This window comes from Ovis aries, chromosome X, assembly GCF_016772045.2.
Source record: "Ovis aries strain OAR_USU_Benz2616 breed Rambouillet chromosome X, ARS-UI_Ramb_v3.0, whole genome shotgun sequence".
NCBI classification, from domain to species: domain Eukaryota; kingdom Metazoa; phylum Chordata; class Mammalia; order Artiodactyla; family Bovidae; genus Ovis; species Ovis aries.
In genome coordinates this window covers 115,675,991-115,701,983 of record NC_056080.1, presented here as the reverse complement: position 1 = coordinate 115,701,983, position 25,993 = coordinate 115,675,991, and the positions used below count along the sequence as shown (strand labels likewise).

Below are 25,993 nucleotides of genomic sequence, written 5' to 3'. Positions count from 1 at the left end.
CAGTATTTTTATTGCTATACTTTTTGCAACAGATTTTAGGTGTGTGAATTGGCTTAATTCAACCAAAATACATCCCAGTTAGTGGGTCTCATCATCCATCCAGACAATAATCTTTTTTTTTTTTTTTTGGCGGGGTTGGGGGAGCTTCCCAGGTGGCTCAGTGATAAACAATCTGTCTGCCAATGCAGGAGACATGGGTTCAATCCCTGGGTCAGGAAGATCCCCTGGAGAAGAAAATGGCAACCCACTCTAGTATTCTTGCCTGGAAAATTTCATAGACAGAGGAGCCTGGCTGGCTACAGTCCATGAGGTCACAGAGTTGAACACAACTAAGCACCTAGCACACAATGACAAAATAATCCCCTCCCAATGGTGTCCATGACCTTATCCCAGACAACTGTGCATATGTTTGTTACCTTATATGGCAAAAGTGACATTGCAGGTGTGATTATATCAATGATTTTCAAAAACTAATTTTTATTGACATATAGTTGATATAAAATGTTTAGTTTCTCCTGTACAGCAAAGTGAGTCAGTTATACATATACATATATCCACTCTTTTTAAGATTCTATTCCCATATAGGTCACTACAGAGTATTGAGTAGAGTTTCCTGTGCTATACAGTAGCCTTTTATTAATAGAAATCAACGATTTTGAGATAGGAAGATGATCATGGATTATCTGGTAGGTCCTATATATTTTTTGCCTTTTACACTAAAAACATTTTGTACACAAATTTTAAAAGATTACACTCCATTTCCAGTTCTTACAAAATATTGGCTATATTCCTTGTGTTGTAGAATACCTCCTTGCCACCTACCTAACACCCAGTAGTTTGTACCTGCCATTCCCCTCCCCCAACCACTAGCTTCTCTATAGCTGCTGGGTCCAATCAAATCACAAGGATTTCTATAAATGAAAAAGGCAGGCAGGAGGGTCAGAGTCAGAGAAAGAGATGTGACAAGGGAAACAGAGGTCTGAGTGGTGCAGGAACCAGTCAGGGAATGTAGCAGTCTCTAGAAGCCGGGAAAGGCAGGGAAATGGACTCACCCTCAAAACCTCCAGAAGGGAACACAGGTCTGCCTACAGCTTGATTTTAGTCCAGTGAGACTTCTGACCTACAGAATTCTAATATGAATAAAATAAAATGGGTGGTTTAAAGCCACTAAATTTGTGATAATTTGTTACAGCAGCCACAGGAAAACTAAAGCATTCTTCCTCCATTCTCATCATCCTTAATCCTCACAATCACCCACTTTCAACGTATTCAGTGCCTACATTTCCAGCTCACCTTCCATCTCCCAATATATATCTATGGAAAAGAAGTGTGTGGAAAGTTGGCTGTGAGTTTGGAAAAATCCAAGGACATAGTATGGTACTCTGTTGTGCTCAGAGGCTTGGTCCTGCCTGACTCTTTGCGACCCCATGAATTGTAGCCCACCAGGCTTCTCTGTCCATGGGAGTCTCCAGGCAAGCATACTGAGGTAGGTTGCCATGCCCTCCTCCAGAGGATCTTCCCACCCAGGGATGGAACCTGGGTCTCCTGCATTCCAGAGGGATTCTTACCGACTGAGCCACCAGGGAAGCCCAGTATGGCGTTGTCTCTCATATTTAAAATGTAGCTTTTTTCTTTCTTTCTATGTTCAACTTAGCATTATGTATCACCAGTTTTCAAATATACCTTCCATCGCGTTCACAAAGCACGCTCCCACTAACTGCCCTCTTTGGTCTTCCAAGTGCACCTTGTGAAGTCAGGCCTGGGATTTCTAACCCTGGAGTCAGAGTTTTAGGAAACAAGGGCTCAGAGGCCAGCGACTGCAAGCTCAGACTCCAGAAGGCCAGCTCAAGGCTCCTTCCCGCAGGCCGCCCTGCCCTGCCCGGGTACTTGGCTGGGCACTTCCGAATTTCCTCCAGGCTGCACACCGTTCGCACCGAGCCCGGCGGCGCCGGGGACGGGACGTGACGAGGCCGCTCTGCTTGGGCGGCGATCGAACTCCAGGGGCGCGACGGAGGCTCGGCTGCCGCGGGGCCAGGTGTCGCCCCTCGGAAGCCCCCGCTGGAGCCGCGGGCGCCCGGAACCTCCGCCGGCGCTGGCCCCGGGGTTACCTGCGGCCGGTGGGCGGGACGGCCCTTCCCGTCTGCGCCGGCCCCCCCCAGCCTCCAGGGCGGCGGAGCCGGGAAGTGGGAGAGGGAGCGAAAGAGGCGGAGACTGCGGCGGCTGCAGCCCGGCCGGGCTCCGAGCGAGGGCTACATGGAGCGGCCGGCGCGGCTCTGCGGGCTGTGGGCGCTGCTGCTCTACGCCGGCCGCGGCGGCGTGGCTGCGCCCGCGGGTGAGTACGGTCCCCCGGCCGGGGCAGCGGGAATCGCGGCCGAGAGGCCCGCCGGGGCGCCCGGGGCCGAGGGCCGCGGCGGGAGTCGGGGTCGAGGGCCCTCTTCGGGCCATCCCGCGGCCGCGGCGGGAGGCGCCTCCCGCGCCCGGCTCGAGCTTGGGGAACCCGGGGCGACCGGGCTTTCCCGGATCCCGGGCGGCGGCGGCGGCGGGGGCGGCTGGGCGGGAGGACGACGACTTGTCGCCGCACTTCCCTTGGCCGTCGGGCAGCGCCGAGGAGCCTGGCGCCACGGCCTGGGGCCCGAAAGGAGTTCGCGGGGTCGGGGGCGGGAGTGTCGCCCGTGGCCCGGAGAGGGGATGAGGGGCCGGGAGCCCGCGGGGACGGCGACCAAGGTCCGGGAGTGCGGGTGACGCGCCGAGGCTCCTTGCGCGGCGGGTCCAGCGAGGTGGCCGCAGTCGAAGGGAACCTCTGAAGCGCCTAGTCCCCCCCTGTAGCAAAGGACGGGTCTCCTCTGGCGTACAAGAAATCCATGGCAAATCCAGAGCACCATCCGTGTGGATGCCCTTTTCTCTAGTAACCTTTATATTTTGGAATAACTTTCGATTTACAGAAAAGTTGCAAAGAGGGGAGCTCTCATTTACTCCTCACCTGGTGCGGCCATTTAAATTAATCAACCAGCGTTACTGTGAAAACTTGGGGGGAGGGGCACTAATGACTTCCTGAGGGACAGATTTTGGCCTGAGCGACCTTCTGGACGTTTTTTTGGTGAGGATAGTAGCTCCAAAGTTGATAGGTTTTAGTGTCACGTTGACACAGCCACCCACAATTTGTTAATTGCTTTTTCAGCCAGCGCGTTGGGCTTTGAAAGCCAAGTTGAAAGGTTGATTAGGAAACTTGGATGCCCTCTGTTGATTCAGTCACCAAAACCTATGCCCACTCTGCGTGCCCTGTGCCAGGCAGTGTTCTAGGGGCAGAGAATACAGTGGTGAGCAAAACAGATCAAGTGCTTGCCCTTTGGAGCTGGCATGCTATTGCTAGAGTCAGAGTAAGGGGGGGGGGGGCGGGGTAGTAAAATATGAGGTATGTTAGAGGGCAGTAAGCACTATGGAGAAAAACAGAGCAGTCCAGGGGTTGCCATTGTAAATAGGGTGGACTATGTAGACTGCCACTGAAAAGGCAGCGTTTGAGTAGAGACTTGAGGGAAGTTTGTAGTTTGTCCATCATTCATTCAAGTGCCTGCCTTTTCAGTCCTCAGCCAGGTCTTGTGCATTGGCTTAGAGCCTTAGAGTATATTGTGTAATCGTTGTGCCCCCCATGCTCCTGGTTCACTTGGGGGATCTGATTTCCGTAATGATGGGGCAGCTAGAGTCCAGAGAAGGGAGGGGCGTCACCCATCCCCTTGGTTGTTGTCATTTAGTGACTCAGTCCCGTCCGACTCTTTTCTGACCCCATGGACTGTAGCCCTCCAGGCCCCTCTGACCATGGGATTTCCCAGGCAAGAATATTGGGGTGGGTTGCCATATCCTTCTCCAGGGGATCTTCCGGACCCAGGGATCGAACCTGCATCTCCTGCATTGCATTGTATTGCAGGTGGGTTCTTTACTGCTGAGCCAGCAGGGAAGCCACCCATCTCCTTAGTCCCCTGATTTTCACAGTGCCACTCCAGCCCCCTCCCTCCTCCAGACTCCCTCTCCCACACACCTCACCCCTGGAACAACAAACAGCTGACCCTAGCTAATACTGGCAATCCCCAACTCACCAGGTTTGTCACAGAAGTTAGAAATACAGAAACTTTTTCCCATTGGAAACGTTGATACAATTGCATTAAGATATGGTGGGGGCAAAAAACGCAAAAAACAGGGGACCTGACTATTAATAATGATCTGAGCTTACCCAGCTGTGGGACTTCAGGACTGGTCATTTCCCTCCCTTGTGCAACAGTGTTCTCTGTGAAAGGAGACTGAACTCCATGAGTTTTAAGGGCTCCTCCAGCTCTAGTGTTTGTGTTTAGAAAAATGACTAGCTTACCAGCTTAGGTTTAGTCTGTTTAGATTGGCAAGCCCACATTGTGGCATTCTTAATAACGACTAGCACTTCTATAGTGTTTCCTCTATGCCGGGCAGTGTTCTAAGTTTTCCACTTGACCTATTTCATCCTTCCACAGAACCTCTCCTGTTGGTGCTGTTACCATTCTTGTTTTGTACCGGAGGAAACTGAGGCACGGCAAGGCCCAGAGGCTTGCCCAGAGTCTCGTAGGTGGTAGACTGCAAGAGGGAGCTAGGCTGCTGACCCCAGCAGTCGCTTCCAGAGACCATGCCCCTAACCACTGCATTCATTGCCTCTCTCTGCAGAAAGGACGGGAGTCCTTGGCTGAGAGGAGAGCTGGGCGTCTCCCAGAGCAGCAGGGCAGGAGTGGTGGGCATTCACCCAAGTATGTACAGGCCATTGGTAAAAAGCGAATGATCATGTATTGGAGACTTGCTTTATGACTGCCAGACTGTGTAGTCCAAATAATAAGTACCATAGGCATTCAGAAGAGGGGAAACTGAGGGCTGGGAATTCTGAGGAAGAACTGAAATTTGAGCTAGACTTTTAGGGTGGGTGACATTTGAGTTGGTGAAGGAGAAGTTATTCCCTTTTTGGGAGGTGAGCAGGAGCAGAGGCCCAGAAGTAACGGTGGTGGTGCCCCTGTGGGCTCGAGGAGTCCGGCTTGGCAGGAGGGTGCATTGGCCAAAGCAGTCAAGGCAGAAGGGCTTCATTTGCCCTTGAAGCTGAGTTGGGGTGCAGAGGGAGGGAAATGACACTGGAGGAGAAGTCAACAGGGAGACTTGACTGAGTGTGGGGCTGGAGGGAGGGGGGACTCACCAGAGTGCAAAGCTCCGCAGGCATCTAGGATTGGAGGTGGCCCCTAGAATGATGGGTCATGCACGCCTTCTGTCCAGGCTCGGGCCTAACTGCCCTATTTCTGGCTGCTTCCAGAGACCCAGCAGAGCACCTGAGCATGATCAGGATAATTAAGAGAGGTGTTGCAAGGAAAGCACTGAAAGAGGTTGATGATTAAGATGTAAAGGAAGGAGATGGATGACTCAGGTATGACTCGTGATGTCCTTGACTTTTCCCGACATATGCATGCTTCTGCCAGCTCCTGTGACTGAGTGAGAGAGAGCATAAGCTTTGAGTTAAGCCTTATTATTAGAGACAGCATTAGAAGTTAGAATGGGATCTTGCGCTAGATGACCATACAGACTCACTTGAGGTTTGAAGTTTAGTCAAGGGTAGTTAACTTGAGTCCCCCTGGCCTTCCCACTCCCGTTTCCAGTCAGTGATCAACCCCTACGAACTGGTTGGAATTAGGTGCCTAAGAAAAGTTTATCAGGCCAATAAGCTTGTTCTGTCTCTAAGGCCATGGGCAGATATCAATTCCATAGAAAACCAAAGCAACCATTCAGAACTGTTGGTCTCTTCAAAAAGAAAGAAAGCACATAGCACGTATTTACATAGCCCTTGTTCTGTGCCAGGCACTGTTTGGGGCTTTTCATCTGTCGTAACTCACTTAATCCTCATAATAACCGTTTTCTTTGGTTATAATTATCATCTTCATGTTATAGATGCAGAGAGAGGCAGAGAGGTGAAGTAACTTGCCGGCTAGTAAGTAACAGAGCTGGCATCTGAGTTCAGGCCGCCTGGCTCCATAGTCCATGCTCTTAATCACTATACTACGCTGAAAGGAAATGTCTTATAGATGAAGAGCTGTTAGAGAGCTTTACAAGAAACACAGTCTCCACTTGTTTATGAGTATGTCTAGATGTATTATACCCACATACATGTATTCAGATACGTTTAAACATTTGCAGATTGTATTTAAACTTTCTGTGAGTGTGTGTGTTTTAAAGTATAGGAAATTGAAGAATCTCAAGAGAAATGGAAGGAAACTATTAGGGAAAAAAAGGATGGCAGAGAGCCACAAGTACCCTAAAATGCAAACAAGTTAGATCTGACTAAAGGATTTGTGTGTGTGTGTGCGTGTTAGTCGCTCAGTCGTGTCCTACTCTTTGCGACCCCATGGACTGTAGCCCACCAAGCTCCTCTGTCCATGGAATTCTTCAGACAAGAATATTGGAGTCAGTTGCTATTTCCTTCCCCAGGGGATCTTCCTGAGCCAGGGATCTACTTCGGAACAAATGGGCAAAAAAGTCCATTTGAGAGATGGGAAATAGGGGAGGCTAATGCTCCATTAAAATAACAAGGTTAAAAGATTTTAAAAAGTCTTAAACTACCTTGAAAATTGGGCTATGATTTAAAGCAAACCATAAATAGGTTCTGGCATCTGAGTTCAGGCAGCCTGGCTCCATAGTCCGTGCTCTTATTATTTTTATTGTGAGGGCTTTAATTTCTGTGTGGGAGTGGGAGGTGGGTGAGAAGGCAGTATGTCATGAAGGACTAAACCAGCTATCCTGGACTTTTGGTGCAGTGCGTTTCTGGAAACTGAACAGTAAGGGAGTTAATCCTAAAGTACAGTGTGGTCTCTAATAGGAACAATGTTTTCATTAAAGGCTGTATATGTGATAAACTATTTGTCTTCAAAAATATCATTGACGAGATGTCAGAAAGGCCAAAATGGAATAACTATATTAAGTCCTAACTTAAATCCTAACTTTTAATCACTTAAAATCTTAACTTAAAATCATTGTCCCCTGAGCCATTGGTGCCCCCTGGCACAAGCTGGGTTTAAATGCAGTGCAATAGGAACTCCCTACTTCTACAAGGACTTGGCTTGCTGTGGGCTGCTCCTCCCCACAGGTGGGCCTTTGGTCTACCTTTCGGAAATGCTAATGGTAGTTGAGTCAGAAATGGTGGGCTGAATATTGAGAATTCATGGCCGGTGCAGGCTGCCGTGTAGAAAACTGATTTTGGGGGGAATCGCAACTACATAGTGCCTGTCAGATTGATGTTTTGGGACAAATGGCATTTTTGTGTTCAGTTAAAAAGGAAGGTAATGCTATAAATATTGCATATCATGTAAGAGGACCAGAGCACTCCAAAGTGTTGGCATAGAGTATAAAATATAACTACCTATTGATAAGTTAATATAGCTGTAGTTCTTAAGTAATTAATAATGATTAAGTTTCCATTAAATAACTGAGTTTTGCAGTAATTTTCGACTTATAGAAAAATTGCAAAGATAGTACAGAGAAGCCCTTATCCAGTCTCTGTGGGGTGGGGGGGAGGGGCCGGTGGTGATTGTGGTAGTCTTGGCCTCAGGAGAAGTTCTCAGGAAAGTTTGAAATGATATTTCCTTTCCCTCTCTGTTTCTTTCCCTATGTTTGGCAGAAGCATGAAAACTCCTTTCCCTGGTCCTAAAGCTGAATCCAAAATAATAGAGTCAGTAAATACTTGGTGGAGACAGTGGTGGGTTTTCTCTAAATGAAACACATTTTTCAAGACATTCGTTCACTGTTTCTCCTCTTCTCTTCCCTCTTCAGATTTGCCAGAGCTACAGTTCCAGCTGTTCAGTGTCAGACCTCAAGGGAGCAACCAGGGCTGTTAAATGTCTCTCTCAGTACTTCTTTGGAATAGGCATAACAAAACCAATTACCAGGTCATGTTAGCAAGCACAGTTAAAGATGAGCCACTTCAACACATTCACAGAACTGCTGAGAGGGAAGTGTCTATAATTGAGTGCCCTTTGGTGAGCAAGTGTAGGGGACCCCAAATACCCACAGGAGGAAAAGTTGGATGTTTAAGAATATACTGTCCTCTGGGTTCACCCTATAGCAGGTGATGCGGCATGGGAGCCACACTTCCTGGGTTTGCATCTCACCTCTGTCATTTACCAGCCATGGGATATTGGGCAAGTGACTCAAAGCCCTTGTCTTGGTCGCCTCATCTTTACAAGCTGATAGTCCCTGTATTCTAAGGTTGTGAGGGCTGAGCAGATTCATTTGTGGAGAGTACTTAGGATACTACCTGGGTCAGTAAATGTTAATTCTCATTAACTCAGTTTAATGATTCCTGGCCTCTAGGACTTGGAGGAAAAATGAAATGAACCACTGAAAACACTGGCTGCTGTTGATAAATGTGTTTCCTGTGCTTGATTTGAACAGAATCTCAGCCACCTGTGACGAATTTGAGTGTTTCTGTTGAAAACCTCTGCACCATCATATGGACATGGAATCCTCCTGAGGGAGCCAGTCCGAATTGTAGTCTAAAGTATTTCAGTCATTTTGGCAACAAACAGGATAAGGTAAGTTTTCTGGAACAGATCACACTGTGAATGTGAGTTGGAGCTAAGAATGAGCTACATTCTAATCTCACTTCAAAGTGAGGTTTTTAGTTTGAGTCATGTCCAAATTTTTTAACTGGGAAAATTATGGAAACAACTATGTCCAAAACTGAACATCAGAAAATATTTGCTAATCAAATACAATTGAGGTTATTACTCTCTTAGGAAATATTAGGTATCATTGTCTATTAGGCACTCCATAAATAATTAATTATGTTAAAATTGGTTCCTATAGGCACTCCATGAATAATTAATTATGTTAAAATTGGTTTCTGTATTGTTGCCTGAAGCATTGTATTTATATAAGACTCTCAGTTTCTCAGGGAATTTTCTCATTTACCATCTCATTAATCACATGCACAGGTAGATATGCAAGATCTATGTGATGCCAAAGAAAATGGCCATATGGAAAGTGAAAAAAATAAGATGTCCGTGACAGGTGGGATTGACTAGAAGATTCCCTGATGTTTGAGGAAAAATGAGAGAAACTTTCAGCTTTTCCCAGTCGGATATACAACCAATTTCAGTGAATTTTTGTTAACAAGATTTCGGATTCTTTATGATAATCGTATTTAGCTTAAATTTCTCTTAAGAGCCTTATTGGTTTGTAGCCCCTTATAATTGACAGGTTCCTCAAAGCACCATATTGTCTGTTCAGAACTGTTTTATACCTGTATACACTCTGGTTTCTGCATCTGCAGACTCAACCAACTGCAGGTGGAAAATATTCAGGAAAAAAAAAAAATCCCAGAAAGTTCCAAAGCAAAACTTGAATTTTTCAAACTGTCAACTATTTCCATATCATTTACATTGTACTAGGTATTATAAGTCATCCAGAGATGATTTAGGTATAGGAGAGGATGGGCAGAGGTCGTATGCAAACACTGAGTGAAGTGAGTAAGGAAGTCACTCAGTCGTATCCGACTCTTTGCGACCCCATGGACTGTAGCCTACCAGGTTCCTCCATCCATGGGATTTTCCAGGCAAGAATACTGGAGTGGGTTGCCATTTCTTTCTCCAGGAGATCTTCCCAACCCAGGGATTGAACCCAGGTCTCCCGCATTGTAGGCAGACGCTTTACCGTCTGAGCCCCCAGGGAAGATCCAAACACTAGGCCATTTTAAATAAAGGACTTGAGCATCCACACATTTTGGTGTCTACAGGAGGCCCTGGAACCAATGCCCCTCCCATGTAAGGGGTGATTCTTCTTTCAGTGTGTGGGTGGGGAAGATGGAGGATGTTTGGGATTGAATTTGCCCAGGATTTTGAGGAGGCCAAGGAGAAGTTGTTATTAATGACAGTACTTCGGCTCAGTGAACTGTGGAATCATCACGTCCAGGCAGTTTGGTGGCAGGAAGAGTCCAGAGAACTAGTTAGTGCACCATGCTGCTAGCTCAGTGGCCTGGGGTAAAGTCCTTAACCTCTGTGAGCCTTCATTTCCTTGTGTGTAAACTGTGGCTTTACACTTCTCTGGCTTGCTGGGACACCAAAACTAATGTATGGGAAAGCTTAATGAAGAAAGGATGAAATGGGCTCTCCCTCCTGAGGGGAACTTGCTAATCTGCCTTCCCACAGAGGTGTTAATTGTAGTTTAGATGTTGATTGATAAGAGGCTGGTCAGTTCCAAGTATTTGCCTTTTAAGAGAGGTCCTCCAAATGCGGAAGCCAGTGAAACTCTGGTAGACCAGTTCCCCTTTTCACATTGTTGGCTTCCTCTTGTTCCTAAGGATGGGCCTTAGACAGTTGGAGTCTTAGTGAAAGCTTCTGGTAGTTCAGCCTTGAGAAATTACAGGAAAGACCCTTGTTAGTGTGTCACCTAAATAATCTAACTGAAACCCCCAGGAGAGGTCACCATCTTTCTAACAGGGCCTTGTTCATTAGCCTGTTAGCCATGCTCAAGGATCAGTCAACTAGATATGCTGACGTGCCAGCCTAGAAATGGGGCTGACTCCTCAGTATAGTTACAGAAACTTAGACATAAAAGTAACTTTAGGAGACAGTCGAATCAGAATTGGGTCGGAAATTTTGTCTCTTTCGCTTTCAAGTCTTGTGGCCTTAGGCAGGCAAATCATTTAACTTCTCTGAGCCTGAGCCTCCATTTTCTTGTTTGTAAAATGCTGGGCTGGGGTGGGGGAAGGCTAGTAAAAATACTTACTTCATATAAACGATGTACATTTATGAAAGGAGATAATGTTTGTGATATACCTGGTACAGAGTTTGTGTTCAGTAACTGTTAGCTTTTATTATGATTACTGTTAGATCGAATCATGTAAAATTGTTTCTTTTATAGGTCATATGTATGGTTCGACTAGTATTATTGTTTAATCTTGGTCCCTCCCTTTTGCTCCCAAAGAGACCTATAAAGCATGGCCTCTGCCTAAGGCCTACTCATTTATTGCAGGCATTTGCATCATTGAAGGCTGCCAATATCAGGACTGTGATAAACACAGGTTATCCCTTCCAATCAGTGATGGGGGATTTCCTGTCTGGTCCTTTTGAAGTTTACAGTCCTGAGTCTGAGAATCAGTGGCAGGAGAGATTTTCTTCCCCTCACTCTGTCCTTTGAATATAGCATTAATGTCGTGAGACCACACTGGGATGTATATATTGTTATTGTTTAGTCACTAAGTCGTGTCTGACTCTTTGCAACCCCGTGGACTGTAGCCTGCCAGGCTCCTCTCTCCATGGGATTTCTCAGGCAAGGACACTGGTGTGGATTGCCATTTTCTTCTCCAGGGGATCTTCCTGACTCAGGGATTGAACCCACATCTCCTGCTTGGCAGGTGGATTCTTTTCCACTGAGACACCAGGGAAGGCCCAGGCTTTGAAGCATATTGATGCAGTGGCATTATAATAGTTTGTATGTGTTATGGTGTTTTTGTGACCATCTAATGGTCCCAAATTGCTAAATGAGGTAAATCATTGAGGTCATTTTCAGTCTTCAGGTTGGAGAAACATTAAGATGAGACATAGAGAATTGTAGATAATTAAAAAAAAATAGAAGACTAGTTCAAGTGGCTGCCCTCCACCAGTGTTTTAGCGATATCTAATCTGGCAATTAGAAGGATCTGGCCTCAGATTTTAGATTTCTTTCATCATCAAGAGACAGGTGAGTCTCACTTGGTGAATAAATTAAAAGGCTGTTGTTCTGTCTAGGCATCCAAAGAAGCTAAAGGTCAAGCTGACCCCCCTTTCCTTCTGAGAAAGGATTAGAAATTGGGAAAGCTGCAGCCTAGCCAAATGAACATTGGTCTTGAGGGGGAGGGATCAGCTCAGGACTCTGGCCTTGATTTTTGATAAATGTTCAAAGGAGCCCAGACTCTCTGCGGGGTGGAGCATAATGTCATACAGCAGCTACCAGTTGAATGAGTCACCACAGCCAAAAGTCACGTGGAAGCCATCAGACATACTTCATCAAGATCTGCTGGGAGGGATCTGGTTCCTGGTCTGATAGAGAGAGGCACACTTGACTTGGCAGTCATTGACAACTGAGATTTCTACTCTATTCATGCCAGTTTAATATTATTTGCCTTGAGCTTCAGAAGAGAATTTAAGTATTTCATCTTTTCTCCAACCATGTCTTTTCTAAGTTATTTTATTATTCATTTGCTCAAAACAAAAGGTTCAGATTTAGGTACTAAAGTATGTTTTTAATTTATGAAATTCTATTTATTAAAAATATTTGTGTAATAAAATTCAGCCCACTTACTGGAACAATATCTAGTATAATAAGATAACTGAGATTTTTCATTGATGATTCTCACTGATGGCATTTGACCATGCATTTTCCCCTGGGTGTCCTCAAATGGCAAACGCAGCTTCCACACAAGAATTATCAAGGATTCTTGGTCAGGGCGGCTCCTTCAGGGGTATATAGGACTTTTGCTCAGTAAAATAGTGTGGTTGGTGAAATGTGCATTTAGAGCTTCCCTGCCATCATCAGCAAAAATCCTGGGACTGGTCGTCAGTTTCACAGGTTGAGAAACCTCATTTCCTCAGCACACATTCATCAATCCAGGGCCAGTTCCTTGCTTCATCATGGGAACAAGAATGTCAAAACATTCTCAAGAGTCTTTCGAGAAACCTCATTTCCTCAGCATGCATTCATCAATCCAGGACCAGTTCCTTACTTCACCATGAGAACAATAATGGTGAAACAGTCTCAAGAGGCTTCTGTTGGCACAGCTGGTATGTTCCATCCCTGTAGGCAGCAACTGTATGGAAAGCAAAATGATAAGTAGGTTCCTTGGCAAGGAGTCAGGAATTTGTTGTGAAAATGTACTTGGCTCAGAATAGCTGGAGGCACCACTGAGGGTAGGCATGGCTTTGCTGCTGGGACAAACCTACTCAATGTTCATGGACCGAATCACCTTTTCTCCCCATCACAATTTTGTTTGCAGACATTTCTTTTTCTTTTCTTCCAGGGCTGACCAACGAACTCCTCTTTTAGAGTGCTGTCTTGCCTAGTCCTTAGAGCTATTCAGTGTCTCAAAAAGTGTTGTTTTTTCCCCTGTGTCTTTGCTATGGTTTGTTGCTTGATGATTGGCTGGCTACCTCTCAGAGGACATCCTTGGGTCCTCATTTTGAGAGTCTCTCACAGTCACCTTCATGCTCAGCTGCTGGCAGGCATCTGAAATAGCAGAGTAGCCCCTTTAGAGTGGTAAATAGAGGTAACGCTGACAAAATTTCCCCTTCATGGCTCTCAGCACGTATATAAAAGGAAATGCTGTCTCCAACTTGAGTCAGAAAATATTACAAAACAGGAAGCGCCTTGAAACTCTGATTAAAAGCAGCTCCATTCTTAATAATTCCAACTCTGCCACCTTGGAAAATGTGAATTTCCTGAAGAGTCCTTTACTCTTGTTATTCTAAATCATAATAACAAGATTTGTGATTTTTATCTGTAGGCTGTCTATAAATTGGCTTTCTGTGGTTCCACAAAGCTTATCTACCTTTCAGAATAAGAGTGTGCTGCACTCAGTGCATGTCAGCCCTTATCACTCCTATGTTTATGTGAGATCATCAAAACGGTCAGTGCAGAAAGATGTTTGGTGAAAAGTTGTTCCTCAGCCCTCAGGCTCCCCTTCTTTACTTCCTCTCCTCAGAGGTGACCAGAGTTGCCAGATTCTTAGATGAGTTCATTTGACCTTAATCTTGATGTTATACTATGTCTACTTGGAAGTGAATTTTGATAATCTCACTGTGTTTCCTTTGAGATTGCTCTTAGATAGTTGACATGTTAGCATGGTAGGTTTATAGAAAATGTCATGATGTTTATACATGAAAATGTGTGGAACTGTCTCTTATTTCTATCAGGGTTTCTCAATGGTGGCACTACTGCCATTTAATGTAGGATAATTCTTTGTTGTGGGGGGAGGGAAGGCTGTCCTATGCCTTGTAGAGGGTTTAGCAGCATCCTTGGCCTCCGCCCACTAGATGCCAGTAGCAGTTCACTCTGCCCCCTGCCCTCCCCCCGCCAGTTATGACAACTAAACATGTTTCTAGACATCAACAAATGTCATCAACGGGTGGGAGAACAGAACCACCCCCAGTTGAGAATCACTGAACTGCATACCATTTGCTAACTTTTCATTTTCTTTACACACTTCAGCATGCAAATATCTTATTACATAAATGTATTTCTGTGTATTGGCTACAGCAATACCTTTTAAATTTCTTCACCTTAGAAAATTGCTCCAGAAACTCATCGTTCAAAAGAAGTGCCCCTGAATGAGAGGATCTGTCTGCAGGTGGGGTCCCAGTGCAGCACCAATGAAAGTGAAAAGCCCAGCATTTTGGTGGAAAAGTGCATCTCGCCCCCTGAAGGTAACAACCCGAAAGCACTATCTCTTGGCATTTAGAGAATACATCCAAATTATCTACCTGCTTATGTTCATTAATTCATTCCATTTTCAAACACTTGAGTCTAATAAGTGTCAGGCACTTGTACTAGATGCTGACAACACACTGATAACTGTGAGATGCTCACAGACAACTTGAATGACCATGCCTGGTAGTTATAGAGTACTGAATAATTTGGAAAATAATACACACTGGCACACCCTCACATGCACACACGCACGCGCACACATGCCTTTCCCCTGAATCGAGCTTCTTAAGCTTATTCTGTGAAATGACAAAGGTGTGTGTTATTATCCTGATTCATTTTATGAGGAAGAAGGAAACTGAGTGAGTTGCTGTAGATCTTCAGATCCTAGTTCCAGTGCCTTAAAAAAATAACAAAAATATTATTCAGTATGGGTAAGAGGCTGGGAGCATGGTTTATAACAACTTAACCTCCCCTATTCTCATTTCCCAAGGAGTTTAATAATCTGAATAAAGCCTAAACTGTATTATGACCAAAAGGTGGTTGGTGATGCAAAAAATTATATTATGACAAAAAGTAGCCTTTTAAGGATCACGAGAGATAGCAGGTTTGAATTTTAAACAAAGGCATTTAATTTAGAGATATTATAACATAACTTAAAAGGCTTTCTAAAGGTAGAGATTTCAGGTCAATAAGATTTTCTAGCTCCTAAGACCATAACACGCAATAGGCAGTGACCAAGTGTTATATTTTGTTTACCTTTCCCCAAATTGCTTCAAGAGGAATGTTTGTTTAATTTTTAAAACAAGATATGTCAGTATTGCTCAAATGACAGGAAGGTAAATTATAACTCAGTAAATGTATTTTTTTAAACAACAAGTAGATATAATGGTTTTTTTATGTTTTCACATTCATTTGGGAAACTTCATAGTCATTTCCTATGATTGAAATGTTGTTTGCCCTTTAAACTCTCTCTCCAGTTAGGAGTACAAGAGCTAAGTTCCCTCGATAGTAAAGATGTCTTCTTAATCTGAGGAGATGAGAGAGAAAGTTGTGAGCAAATTAGATCTGAGTTTTCTCCCTCCTGGGTGCCTTCTGGGTCAAATGGGACTGAGAGGTTAGGGGTCAGCTTTCTGGAGAAGCAGCCTGAAGCACCCCCATCACCCCGAGCTCTCAGAGTGATTGGCTAGCTGGCACTACAAGGAGAGGACAGTCGTAAACTCTCGGCTGGATGTTCTAGGTGATCCTGAGTCTGCTGTTACTGAGCTCCAATGCATTTGGCACAACCTGAGGTACATGAAGTGCACTTGGCTCCCTGGAAGGAATACAAGTCCTGACACTAACTACACTCTATACTACTGGTGAGTATGGACAGTACACTTACTTACTGCAGAGGGACTGACTGTGATTGCATTGGGAACCTTTGAAACTAACCTAGTTAAAACGTAAACAGAATACCCTATTCCTTTCTATAGTTTGCTCTAATGAAAAATGCATCTGCTTTTGGTGTCTCATTAAAAAAAAAAAAACCTTAAAAAATAATTATAGATCCACTGGTATGTTTCAAAAAATATCCAAAGAGATCCCATCTACCCTTTACCCAGTTGCTTTCAATGGTAACATCTCATATATAGGGTGCAGTATTAAAACCAGAAAATTGACATTGGTATAGTCCACTGACTTTATTCCAATTTAACCAGTGTTCCGTCCAGGCATTTGGATGTGTATGTAGTTCTATGCAGTTTTATCATATGCAAAGATGCAGAACAGTTCCATTACCACAAGGAGCCCTCTAGTTGCCCTTTTATTTATTTTTAAAAATCAGTTCATCTGTTTGGCTGCACCTGATGTTAGTGGCTACATGAGAGATCTTTAGTTGTGTTATGTGGGATCTAGTTCCCTGACCAGGGATCAAACCCAGGCCCCTTGCATTGAGAGTGAGGAATCTTAGCCACTGGACCACCAGGGAAGTCCCAAGTTGCCCTTTTATAGCTACACCCACCTCCTTCCTGCACCCCCTCTCCCCACACTCCTCTCCCCCAAGTCTCTAACCTCTGTCTGGCAACCACTCATCTGTTCTCCATCTATAATTTTGTCATTTTAAGAATATAACAGGAACAGAATCATACAAAATATATTAATAACTGTCAGAGGCTGACTGTATTTTTCAGTCTCTGCCTAATACTCTGGAGATCCATCCAAGCTGTTGTATATCAATAGTCCATTTCTTTTTCTTGCTGAGTGGTGTTCTATGATATGGATGTATCAGTTTGTTTAACCTTTTATTCACTAAAGGATATCTTGGTTATTTTCAATTTTTTTGCAAGTATGAAGAAAGCGGTTATAAATATTCATGTTCAGGTTTTTATGTGAATATCACTTTTCAGTTCTCTGGAACAAATGCCTTAGGGTATAATTGCTGGATCATATGGTAATTGCATATTTAGTTTTATTAAAAAACCACCAAATTATTTTCTAGAGTAACTGTATTGTTTTACATTCTCACAAGCAATATATGAATGATTGGTTTTTATCTTTCAAAAGGAAAATTATATCATTCCCAGAGTTAAAAAGTAGTTTAGTGCCCCAGAGAATGACTTATATTTCCTATGTGTGACTGTATCTACAAAATTTGTTAAATTTCTAAATTAATCTTTCATTATTTCCTTTCCTTTGGAGCCTAGAATTGCTTATTAACAACAGAACAGGTAAGAAAGAACCAGGTTAATCAACTGAATTTAGTAAAACCTGAGCATACATAGTGGGTAAAGCTCTGAATGGTGAGCAGAGATAAGAAAGCCGTCTCTTTACTCCTGAAGCTTCATTGTAGAGGTGACAGCGCTGGACACAGTAGTCCATGTAGAAAGGAGAGTACATGCTGGAGGCTTGCAGAAGCGTAGACAGGCTCTGTGAGAAGTGAGGGTGGAGCTTGGCATGGTGGTGGAGTGAGGTGAGAGGCATTGCTGAAGGGGTGGACTGCCAGATAGGGAAGTGTCTCTGAGGCTGGAGGCTGGCGCTGAGGCAGAATGGTCTCAGGACCGGGAGTATTTAGTTTATGTGATTCCAGCTAGGGAAGCAGGAAGTCTGATGTTGGCCGAGTGCCCTGCACGTGGCTTTGTCCCCCCACCTGTCATTCATTCACACTGTTTCTGAGAGAGTGGGCTATGGAGGGCCACATCCAGAACTTCCGAAGTTATAGGATGAACAGGGCCTTTATCCTGGAATGTCCATTTTGCCCAATGACTGGATGAAAAGTAGGAATACTTTTGGTACGTGACAACCCTCGTGGCTATATCATGGAATAGGACACCAAAAAATCACATGAGTTTTTTAACGGAAACCTCCCAGGTGGCCTGGAGGTTGTCATTCCCTCTCTTCCCCTGTCCCCAGAGGTGCTCCCAGGCAAGTTGAGGGGCACTGCAGGTGAAGGCAGACAGCATTGAATTCACGTGGTTCAGTCTGGAGTCCCCCTGACTCCCCAGTACAGATCATTTTCATGTGAGGTTTGCAGTTTCACATGCCTGCTGGTGGTACCTGTTGCTTCTCCTTTACTTTAAGCCCTTCAGTGGTTCCTGGCGCCTACGGGCTAAAGTCCAAACTCATCAGCAGGAGCAACAAAGCCTTTTATGCTCGCCCTCCTAACTGGCTCTGTTGCCTCAGTGTCATCCTGCACCCACCACCCAACCCACACTGAACTTCTTTCAGTTCCTCAAACTCACTCTTCAGACACTCAAACAGAAGAGTGGCATACAGACCCAACATTCAGGCAGAATAGTGGAAGCACTCTGCATGCCCTTGTGGCCCAGGCCTTGCCTGTTCACCTGGACGTTTCTAACTTGTCCTTATCTCAGCTCAGGCATCTCTTCCCTTCCGGAAAGCCTTCCTTGACCTCTCTAGCCTAGGTACGTGCCCGGTTGTCATGTACCATAGTACCTTGTACTTTCCTGTGTCATAATACTCAGCGCATTGCGTTGTCATTTCCTGTTTACTTAGTGGTCATCCTCTCCAGGCTACCGTCTCCCTTGAGAGCAGGGGCTGTGTCTTATTCCCCCACACCCCATGCCTGACACACGGGAGGTGCTCTGAATAGGTTTTTTGAACGTTTGGATGACAACATTCAGGATTGGGGTGAGGACTTAGGGGGCAAGGATAAGCAACTCAGGACCATTATCATAAGTCATATCACTTCAGTCATGTCTGACTCTGTGTGACCCCATAGAGGGCAGCCCACCAGGCTCCCCGTCCCTGGGATTCTCCAGGCAAGAACACTGGAGTGGGCTGCCATTTCCTTCTCTGGTGCATACAAGTGAAAAGTGAAAGTGAAGTCGCTCAGTTGTGTCCAACCCTCAGCGACCCCATGGACTGCAGCCTTCCAGGCTCCTCCGCCCGTGGGATTTTCCAGGCAAGAGTACTGGAGTGGAGTGCCATTGCCTTCTCCACAGGAGCATTATAATTCAGGAATAAAAAGAGAGAAGGATGGAGTAGATCTGCCTCCCCAAGAACTAAGCCTTAAAAGAAGCAGCCTGGCCCTGGTGATGTTTTGGTGAAGTCTGGAGAGAGCCGTTACTATAGGCTTAGGATCCCTGAGTTTATTATGCTATTAATTCCTCTTGATTTTCCTAGAGTTGTTATTGGTAAAATCACACGGAAAACCTTCAAAGAATCTGTCTTTAGCTGGGGCAGGGAAAGGAAGGGAAGAAGTCTTAAAACTTTATCTCAATCCATGGCAGACTGTGCAGGAAAGTAACCCAAATATAGAAATTAGGGTAGCTCTGAGAGAGAAGATAGCCTAGCCCTTGGAGTTCTTATTAGACAAATTTAGGGAAGTGCCTTGGAGCATGTGTTGTTATTTAGTCGCTCAGTTGTGTCTGACTCTTTTACAACCCCATGGACTGTAGCCCACCAGGCTTCTCTGCCCATGGGGTTATCCCAGGCAAGAATACTGGAATGGGTTGCTATTTCCTCCTCCAGGAGAACTTCCAGACCCAGAAATCAAACCCACATCTCCTGCGAGTCCTCATTAGTTATCTGTTTTATATATAGTAGTGTGTCGTGCTCACTCAGTTGTGTTTGACTCCCTGTGGCCCCACTGACTGTAGCCTGCCAGGCTCCTCTGTACATGGAATTTTCTAGGCAAGAATACTGGAGTAGGTTGCCATTTCCTCTTCCAGGGGATCTTCCCGAGCCAAGGATCAAACCTGCATTTCCTCCATTGGTAGGTGGATTCTTTACCATTGAGCCGCCTGGAAAGCCCCACCTTGGGGCATATACCAGCACAAAATGAATCTTAGTGCAGATTACAAGACCAGCATCCCCTCTGGATGAATAAATTATCAAAAACTGGCCCAACCAAATAAGAAGGCATTCTTCTTCCTCTGGACTGAAGTGTTCAACTTCAGGGCTGATGCAGCATCTTACCAAAGCTGATCGCAGACGGTGCTTGGGCTGGTTGGCTAGCTTTCAGCCCTTAGTTCATGCTGTGGTGCAGGGATAAGCTACAGCCATGGGATGGCATCCATCCCAAGGTAGTGGGGGTTCGCTGACACCCAGTGGTGGGGGGAATGCAGCAGGGACACCACTTCTTGTCATACACATTCCCAGAGTCGGTCATCAGCATGGACTCTTCCTATAACATAGACCTGTACTGTCTGATACAAGAGCCATTAGTCACACATGACTATGTTTACATTTTAATTTAAATTCATCAAAATTAAATCAAATTAAAACTTAAGTTGCTCAGTTTTACTAGCCAATTTCACATATGGCTAGTGGCTCCTGTACCAGACAGCACAAATTTCCATAATCTCAGAAAATTTTATTGGGCAGGCTGGTATAAATTCTGTATCTTTTGCCCTTACCACCTTATTCTCTTTTCTGGAGCCATACTGCTTGGGTTCAAATCCTGACTCTCTTTCTTACTAGCAGTGTGATTTGGGGCAAATCACTTTTCTTTCAGCCTCCGTTTTGTAATCTGTAAAATGGGAGTAGTAACAATAGTGCTGCCTCTTAAGGATGTTTTGAGGGCTGTTATATGAAGAGTATTTGGAGTTGGCCTAATTGCTAACATCTGTAGAGTAAGCATGCAATGAAAGTGAAAGTGAAGTCGCTCAGTCGTGTCTAACTCTTTTCGACCCCATGGACTGTAGCCCACCAGGCTCCTCAGTCCATGGAATTTTCCAGGCAAGAATACTGGAGTGGGTTACCATTTCCTTCTCCAGGGGATCTTCCCAACCCAGGGATCCAACCCCCGTCTCCCGCACTGCAGGCAGACGCTTTACCGTCTGAGCCACCAGGAAAGCCCGTATAGCATGCAATACGTGCTAGCTATATGGTTTTTTAATTATTCATCCCCACTCCCTTGAGGATGCAGCCAGTACACAGAACTGACCTCTTCCACCACCTCACAGAATTGGCACCTAGCCCACACCTCTTCCTCCCCGCTGTCCCCTAGAGAGATCCTTTCCAATCAAAACCACAGAAGAAAGATAATGGCTCATTCATTATCAAACAGTCAGAATTGGTTTAAGTACCAGTTTAAAATCACGTCAAACAAACTGCCAGAGACTGTTTCCCTAATCTCCAGTCAGAAAAACGTGGAGTCATTTTGAAGCCCCAGGGCGATGACTTCCAGTCCTTCAGGGATAGTCTGGCATTGAAGGGAGCCTGACCTTAATAGCTACAGACTAGCCAAGCCAATGAATTTTAGGGAATTTCTTAACAAACTAATCATCTTTAGAGTGCAGGAAATAGTCTTTAATTTGTCCATTTCCTCCTTCTGTCCCGCAGCGTGATTTTGTGGATTTCAGTGCGTGGTTTTTAACAGGAAGCACTCAAATGCCTCCTATCTTAGGTTATCATCTAATCTTTCACAAGATTTTAAAAATTTTCTCTTCAAAATCAGTATTTTCCCTTTTGTTATTTTTTCTAAAGTACAACAAAAGATTTTTTACAAATTTCTTATCTAGATTCCATGAGAATATGTGAAATACCCAGGGTACAATGAAAAAGGAATCTCAAAGGTTACTCATTAGAGGAGTTCCTTTCATTACTGAAAAAAATTAACTTTCTACATAGTTCTCTTTAGTTATGTAACAATAATGTTGTAAGTTTCTTCAGTTTCTATTTCTGTATGGGTGCAAAACATTTCAGGCCTGTCTGATCTAAAAACTAGTCATGGCTGTAACTTAGTTTTTAAAAAACTGTTTTCATTCATGAACCACAGGGGCCAACAACTAGGAGAAAAAATTTATATACTATCTCTTAAAGGACAAGGTCACTTTCTATATTGAAGCATTTCTTTGAACAGCCTTTGAAGAAGTAAATACATTAGATCTGAATTAAAAATTTTTTTTTGTTTTTGTTTTTTTAAAAAGGCATTATTTAAAGCAGTTCTAGGTTTACAACAAAATTGAGAGGAAGGTACAGAGATTTTCTATATACCCACTGCCCCTACAATAATAGCTTCCACCGTTATCAACCCCTCACCAATAGTACATTTGTTACAACTGATGAAGCTACATTGATATATATCATCACCACCGGAATTCTGTATAGTCTATATTAGGGCACACTCTTGGTCTTCTACATTTTATGGGTTTGGACAAATGTATGACATATATCCATTGTTAGAATTACCATACAGAGTACTTTCATTGCCCTAAAAATCCTCTGTGTTCCACTAATTCATCTCTCCCCTACCCCAACCCCTGGCAACCATTGATTTGTTTATTCTCCTAGTTTTGTCTTTTCCAGGATTTCATCTGGTTGGAATCAGACAGTATGTAGCATTTTCAGATGGACTTCTTTCACTTAATAATACACATGTAACAGTCCTCCATATCTTTTCCTGGCTTGACAGTTCATTTCTTTTTGGTGCTGAATAATATTTCACTGTCTGGATGTATCACAGCTTATGTATCCATTTAGTGACTAAAGGACATCTTGATTGCTTCCAAGCTTTGGCAATGATGAATAAAGCTGCTTTAAACTTTTGTATGCCAGTTTTTGTGTAGATATAAGGTCTCAATTTCTTTTGATAAATAACAGAGAGCACAATTACTAATCATATGGTAGGAACATGTTTGGTTTTGTAAGAAACTGTCTTCCAAAGTGGCTGTACCATTCTGTATTCCCACCAGCAATGAGCAAGAGTTCCTGTTGCTCCACATCCTCATCAGCATTTGATACTGCCGATATCTGGATTATGGGCATTCTGACCGGTGTGTAGTGGTATCTTGTTGCTTTCATTTGCATTTCTCTGATGATATGTCCTTATTTGTCATCTGTATGTCTTTGGTGGAGTGTCTGTGAAGATCTTTGGCTCATTTTTTAGTTGAGTATTTTGCTTTATTGTTCAGTTTTATGAGTTCTTTGTATTATTGACTAACAGCCCTTTATCACATGTGTCTTTTTTTTTTTTTTTTTTGTGGTTTGGTGCTCTTTGGTATTTATTTATTTATTTTTTTTTTTATTAAATTTTTTTATTTTTTAAATTTTAAAATCTTTAATTCTTACATGCATTCCCTCTCCCGCCCCTCCAGTGTTTGGCTTCTTTTCTTATTCTCTTGATATTATCTTTTGCAGAAGTATTTAATTTTAATGAAATTCAGCTTATCAGTTATTTCTTTTAAAGATCATGCCTTGGATGTTGTATCTAAAAAGTCATCACCATACCCAAGATTGTCTAGGTTTTCTTCTATGTTATCTCCTAGGAGGTTTATAGTTTTGCACTTTACATTTAGGTCTGTGATCCATTGTGAGTTTAGCTTTGTGAAGAATATAAGGTATGTGACGAGATTTTTTTTTTCACATGTGGATACCCAGTTGTTCCAGCACCATTTGTTGAAGAGACTATTTGTGCTCCAATGTATTGCCTTTGCTCCTTTGTCAGAGATCAATTGACTGTATTTATGGGAAAGATCTGCTTTTTATAAGACTGGATTTGTAGCACAGTCCCCTAGAGAATTGCTGTCAAAATGCTTATCTTAGTCCCTGGGCAAAACCTTCTAAGTAGGATTCTCTGGGAGAGGGGTTGAGTGACCTGCATTTTTCAAATGACCACAGATGATTCTAAAGTAAACAAATCAAGGGTTTGGGACTCTTTCCTCTTAGTTCATTTTCTAAATTGTCTTCCTTTTCTGCAGAACGTTTGCACATCTCCCTTGTGACTGATGATGTAAGGCTTGACTCTGTGTATTCTCCTAGTTACTATAAAAGAGAATCCTTTGATAACCTAGACAAAAAGTGTAATGAGCACATTCTGTCTGCCTGTACTGTGCTGGATGATCACTGAGGAAAGGTCTATGTAGAGGTTTTCGGAAATGAGAAAGAAGATATCAGCATTTAGAGCCACACAGTAGAGTAAGACACTTAGAAAGACCTCATGCTATGGAACATTGATCTGGCAGTGGTTCAGTTCAGTTCAGCCACTCAGTTGTGTCCGGCTCTATGCAACCCTATGGAATCTAGCACGTCAGGCTTCCCTGTCCTTCACCATCTCCCAGAGTTTGCTCAAACTCATGTCCATTAAGTGATACCATCCAACCATCTCATCCTCTATCATCTTCTTTTCCTCCTGCCTTCAATCTTTCCCAGCATCAGGGTCTTTTCCGATGAATCAGTTCTTCACTTTAGGCGGCCAAAGTATTGGAGCTTCAGCTTCAGCATCAGCATCAGTCCTTCCAATGAATATTCATGATTGATTTCCTTTAGGATAGACTGGTTTGATCTCCTTGCAGTCCAATGGACTCTCAAGAGTCTTCTCCAACACCACAGTTCAAAAGCTTCAGTTCTTTGGTGCTCAGCTTTCCTTAAGGTCCAACTCTCACATCCATACATGGCTACTGGAAAAACCATAGCTTTAACTAGATGGACCTTTGTTGGCAAAGTAATGTGTCTGCTTTTTAATATGCTGTATAGGTTGGTCATAGCTTTTCTTCCAAGGAGCAAGCATATTTTAATTGCATGGCTGCAGTCACCATCTGCAGTGATTTTGGAGCCCAAGAAGTCTCTCACTGTTTCCACTATTTCCCCATCTATTTCCCATGAAGTGATGGGACCAGATGGCATGATCTTTGTATTTTGAATGTTGAGTTTTAAGCTAGCTTTTTCAGTCTCCTCTTTCACTTTCATCAAGAGGCTCTTTAGTTCCTCTTCACTTTCTGCCATAAGGATGGTGCCATTTGCTTATCTGAGGTTATTGATATTTCTCCCGGCAATCTTGACTCCAGTTTATGCTTCATCTAGCCCACCATTTCACATGATGTACTCTGCATATAAGTTAAATAAGCAGGCTGACAATATACAGCCTTGAGGTGTTTCTTTTCCAATTTAGAACCAGTCCATTGTTCTAAGTCTGGTTCTAACATTGCTTCTTGACCTGCATACAGATTTCTTAGGAGGCAAGTCAGGTGGTCTGGTATTCCCATCTCTTTAAGAATTTTTCAGGGTTTGTTTTGATCCACACAGTCAAAGGCTTTGGCATAGTTCCAGAAGTAGATTTTTCTGGAACTCTCTTGCTTTTTAAGTGATCCAAGGGATGTTTGCAATTTGATCTCTGGTTCCTCTGCCTTTTCTAAATCCAGCTTGAACATCTGGAAGTTCTTGATTCATGTTCTGTTGAAGCCTGGCTTGAATAATTTTGAACATTACTTTGCTAGCGTGTGAAATGAGTGCGATTGTGCAGTAGTTTGAACATTCTTGGGCATTGCCTTTTTTGGAGATTGGAATGAAAATGGACCTTTTACAGTCCTGTGACCACTGCTGTGTTTTCCAAATTTGCTGGCATATTGAGTGCAGCACTTTCACAGCATTATCATTTAGGATTTGAAATAGCTCAGCTGGAATTCCGTCACCTTCACTAGCTCTGTTCATAGTGATGCTTTCTAAGGCCCACTTGACTTCACATTCTAGGATGTCTGGCTCTAGGTGAATGATCACATCATCATGATTATCTGGGTCATGAAGATAATTTTTGTACAGTTCTTCTGTGTATTCTTGCCCCCTCTTCTTAATATCTTTTGCTTCTGTTAGGTCCATATCATTTTTGTCCTTTATTGTGACCATCTTTGCATGAAATGTTCCCTTGGTATCTCTCATTTTCTTGAAGAGATCTCTAGTCTTCCCCATTCTATTGTTTTCCTCTATTTCTTTGCATTGATCACTGAAGAAGGCTTTCTTATCTCTCCTTGCTATTCTTTGGAACTCTGCATTCAAATGGGTATATCTTTCCTCTTCTCCTTTGCCTTTAGCTTCTCTTCTTTTCTCAGCTATTTGTACGGCTTCCTCAGACAACCATTTTGCCTTTTATTTTCTTCAGGATGGTCTTGATCATTACCTCCTGTACAATGTCATGAACCTCTGTCCATAGTTCTTCCAGCACTCTGTCTATCAGATCTAATCCCTTGAATCTATTTGTCACTTCTGCTGTATAATCGTAAGCGATTTGATTTAGCTCATACCTGAATGGTCTAGTGGTTTTTCCCTACTTTCTTCAATTTAAGTCTTAATTTTGCAATAAGGAGTCATGATCTGAGCCACAGTCAGCTCCCGG

The 25,993-nt window shown here is 43.6% G+C and overlaps 1 protein-coding gene and 1 non-coding gene across 5 annotated transcripts in view; both read left to right on the top strand.

Moving 5' to 3' along the window:
- Window positions 1-2,190: 2,190 nt before the first annotated feature.
- The window catches only part of IL13RA1 (interleukin 13 receptor subunit alpha 1), a 76,085-nt gene continuing 52,282 nt past the window's right edge, over window positions 2,191-25,993 (top strand). For 2 of the 4 annotated variants that reach the window (XM_027963636.3, XM_060407620.1), the window contains exons 1-4: window positions 2,191-2,332; window positions 8,437-8,576; window positions 14,303-14,441; window positions 15,683-15,803. In XM_027963636.3, the coding sequence (XP_027819437.1) occupies window positions 2,254-2,332; window positions 8,437-8,576; window positions 14,303-14,441; window positions 15,683-15,803 (479 nt within the window). In that variant the 5' untranslated portion in view covers window positions 2,191-2,253. Of the gene's footprint in view, window positions 2,333-5,310; window positions 5,423-8,436; window positions 8,577-14,302; window positions 14,442-15,682; window positions 15,804-25,993 lie in introns of those variants that run through there. The other 2 variants (XM_060407622.1, XM_060407621.1) reach the window with 1 other exon arrangement.
- LOC114111832 (small nucleolar RNA SNORA35) lies at window positions 7,015-7,142 on the top strand. Its single transcript, XR_003587571.1, has one exon. It is a non-coding gene; the product is annotated as a small nucleolar RNA SNORA35 (small nucleolar RNA).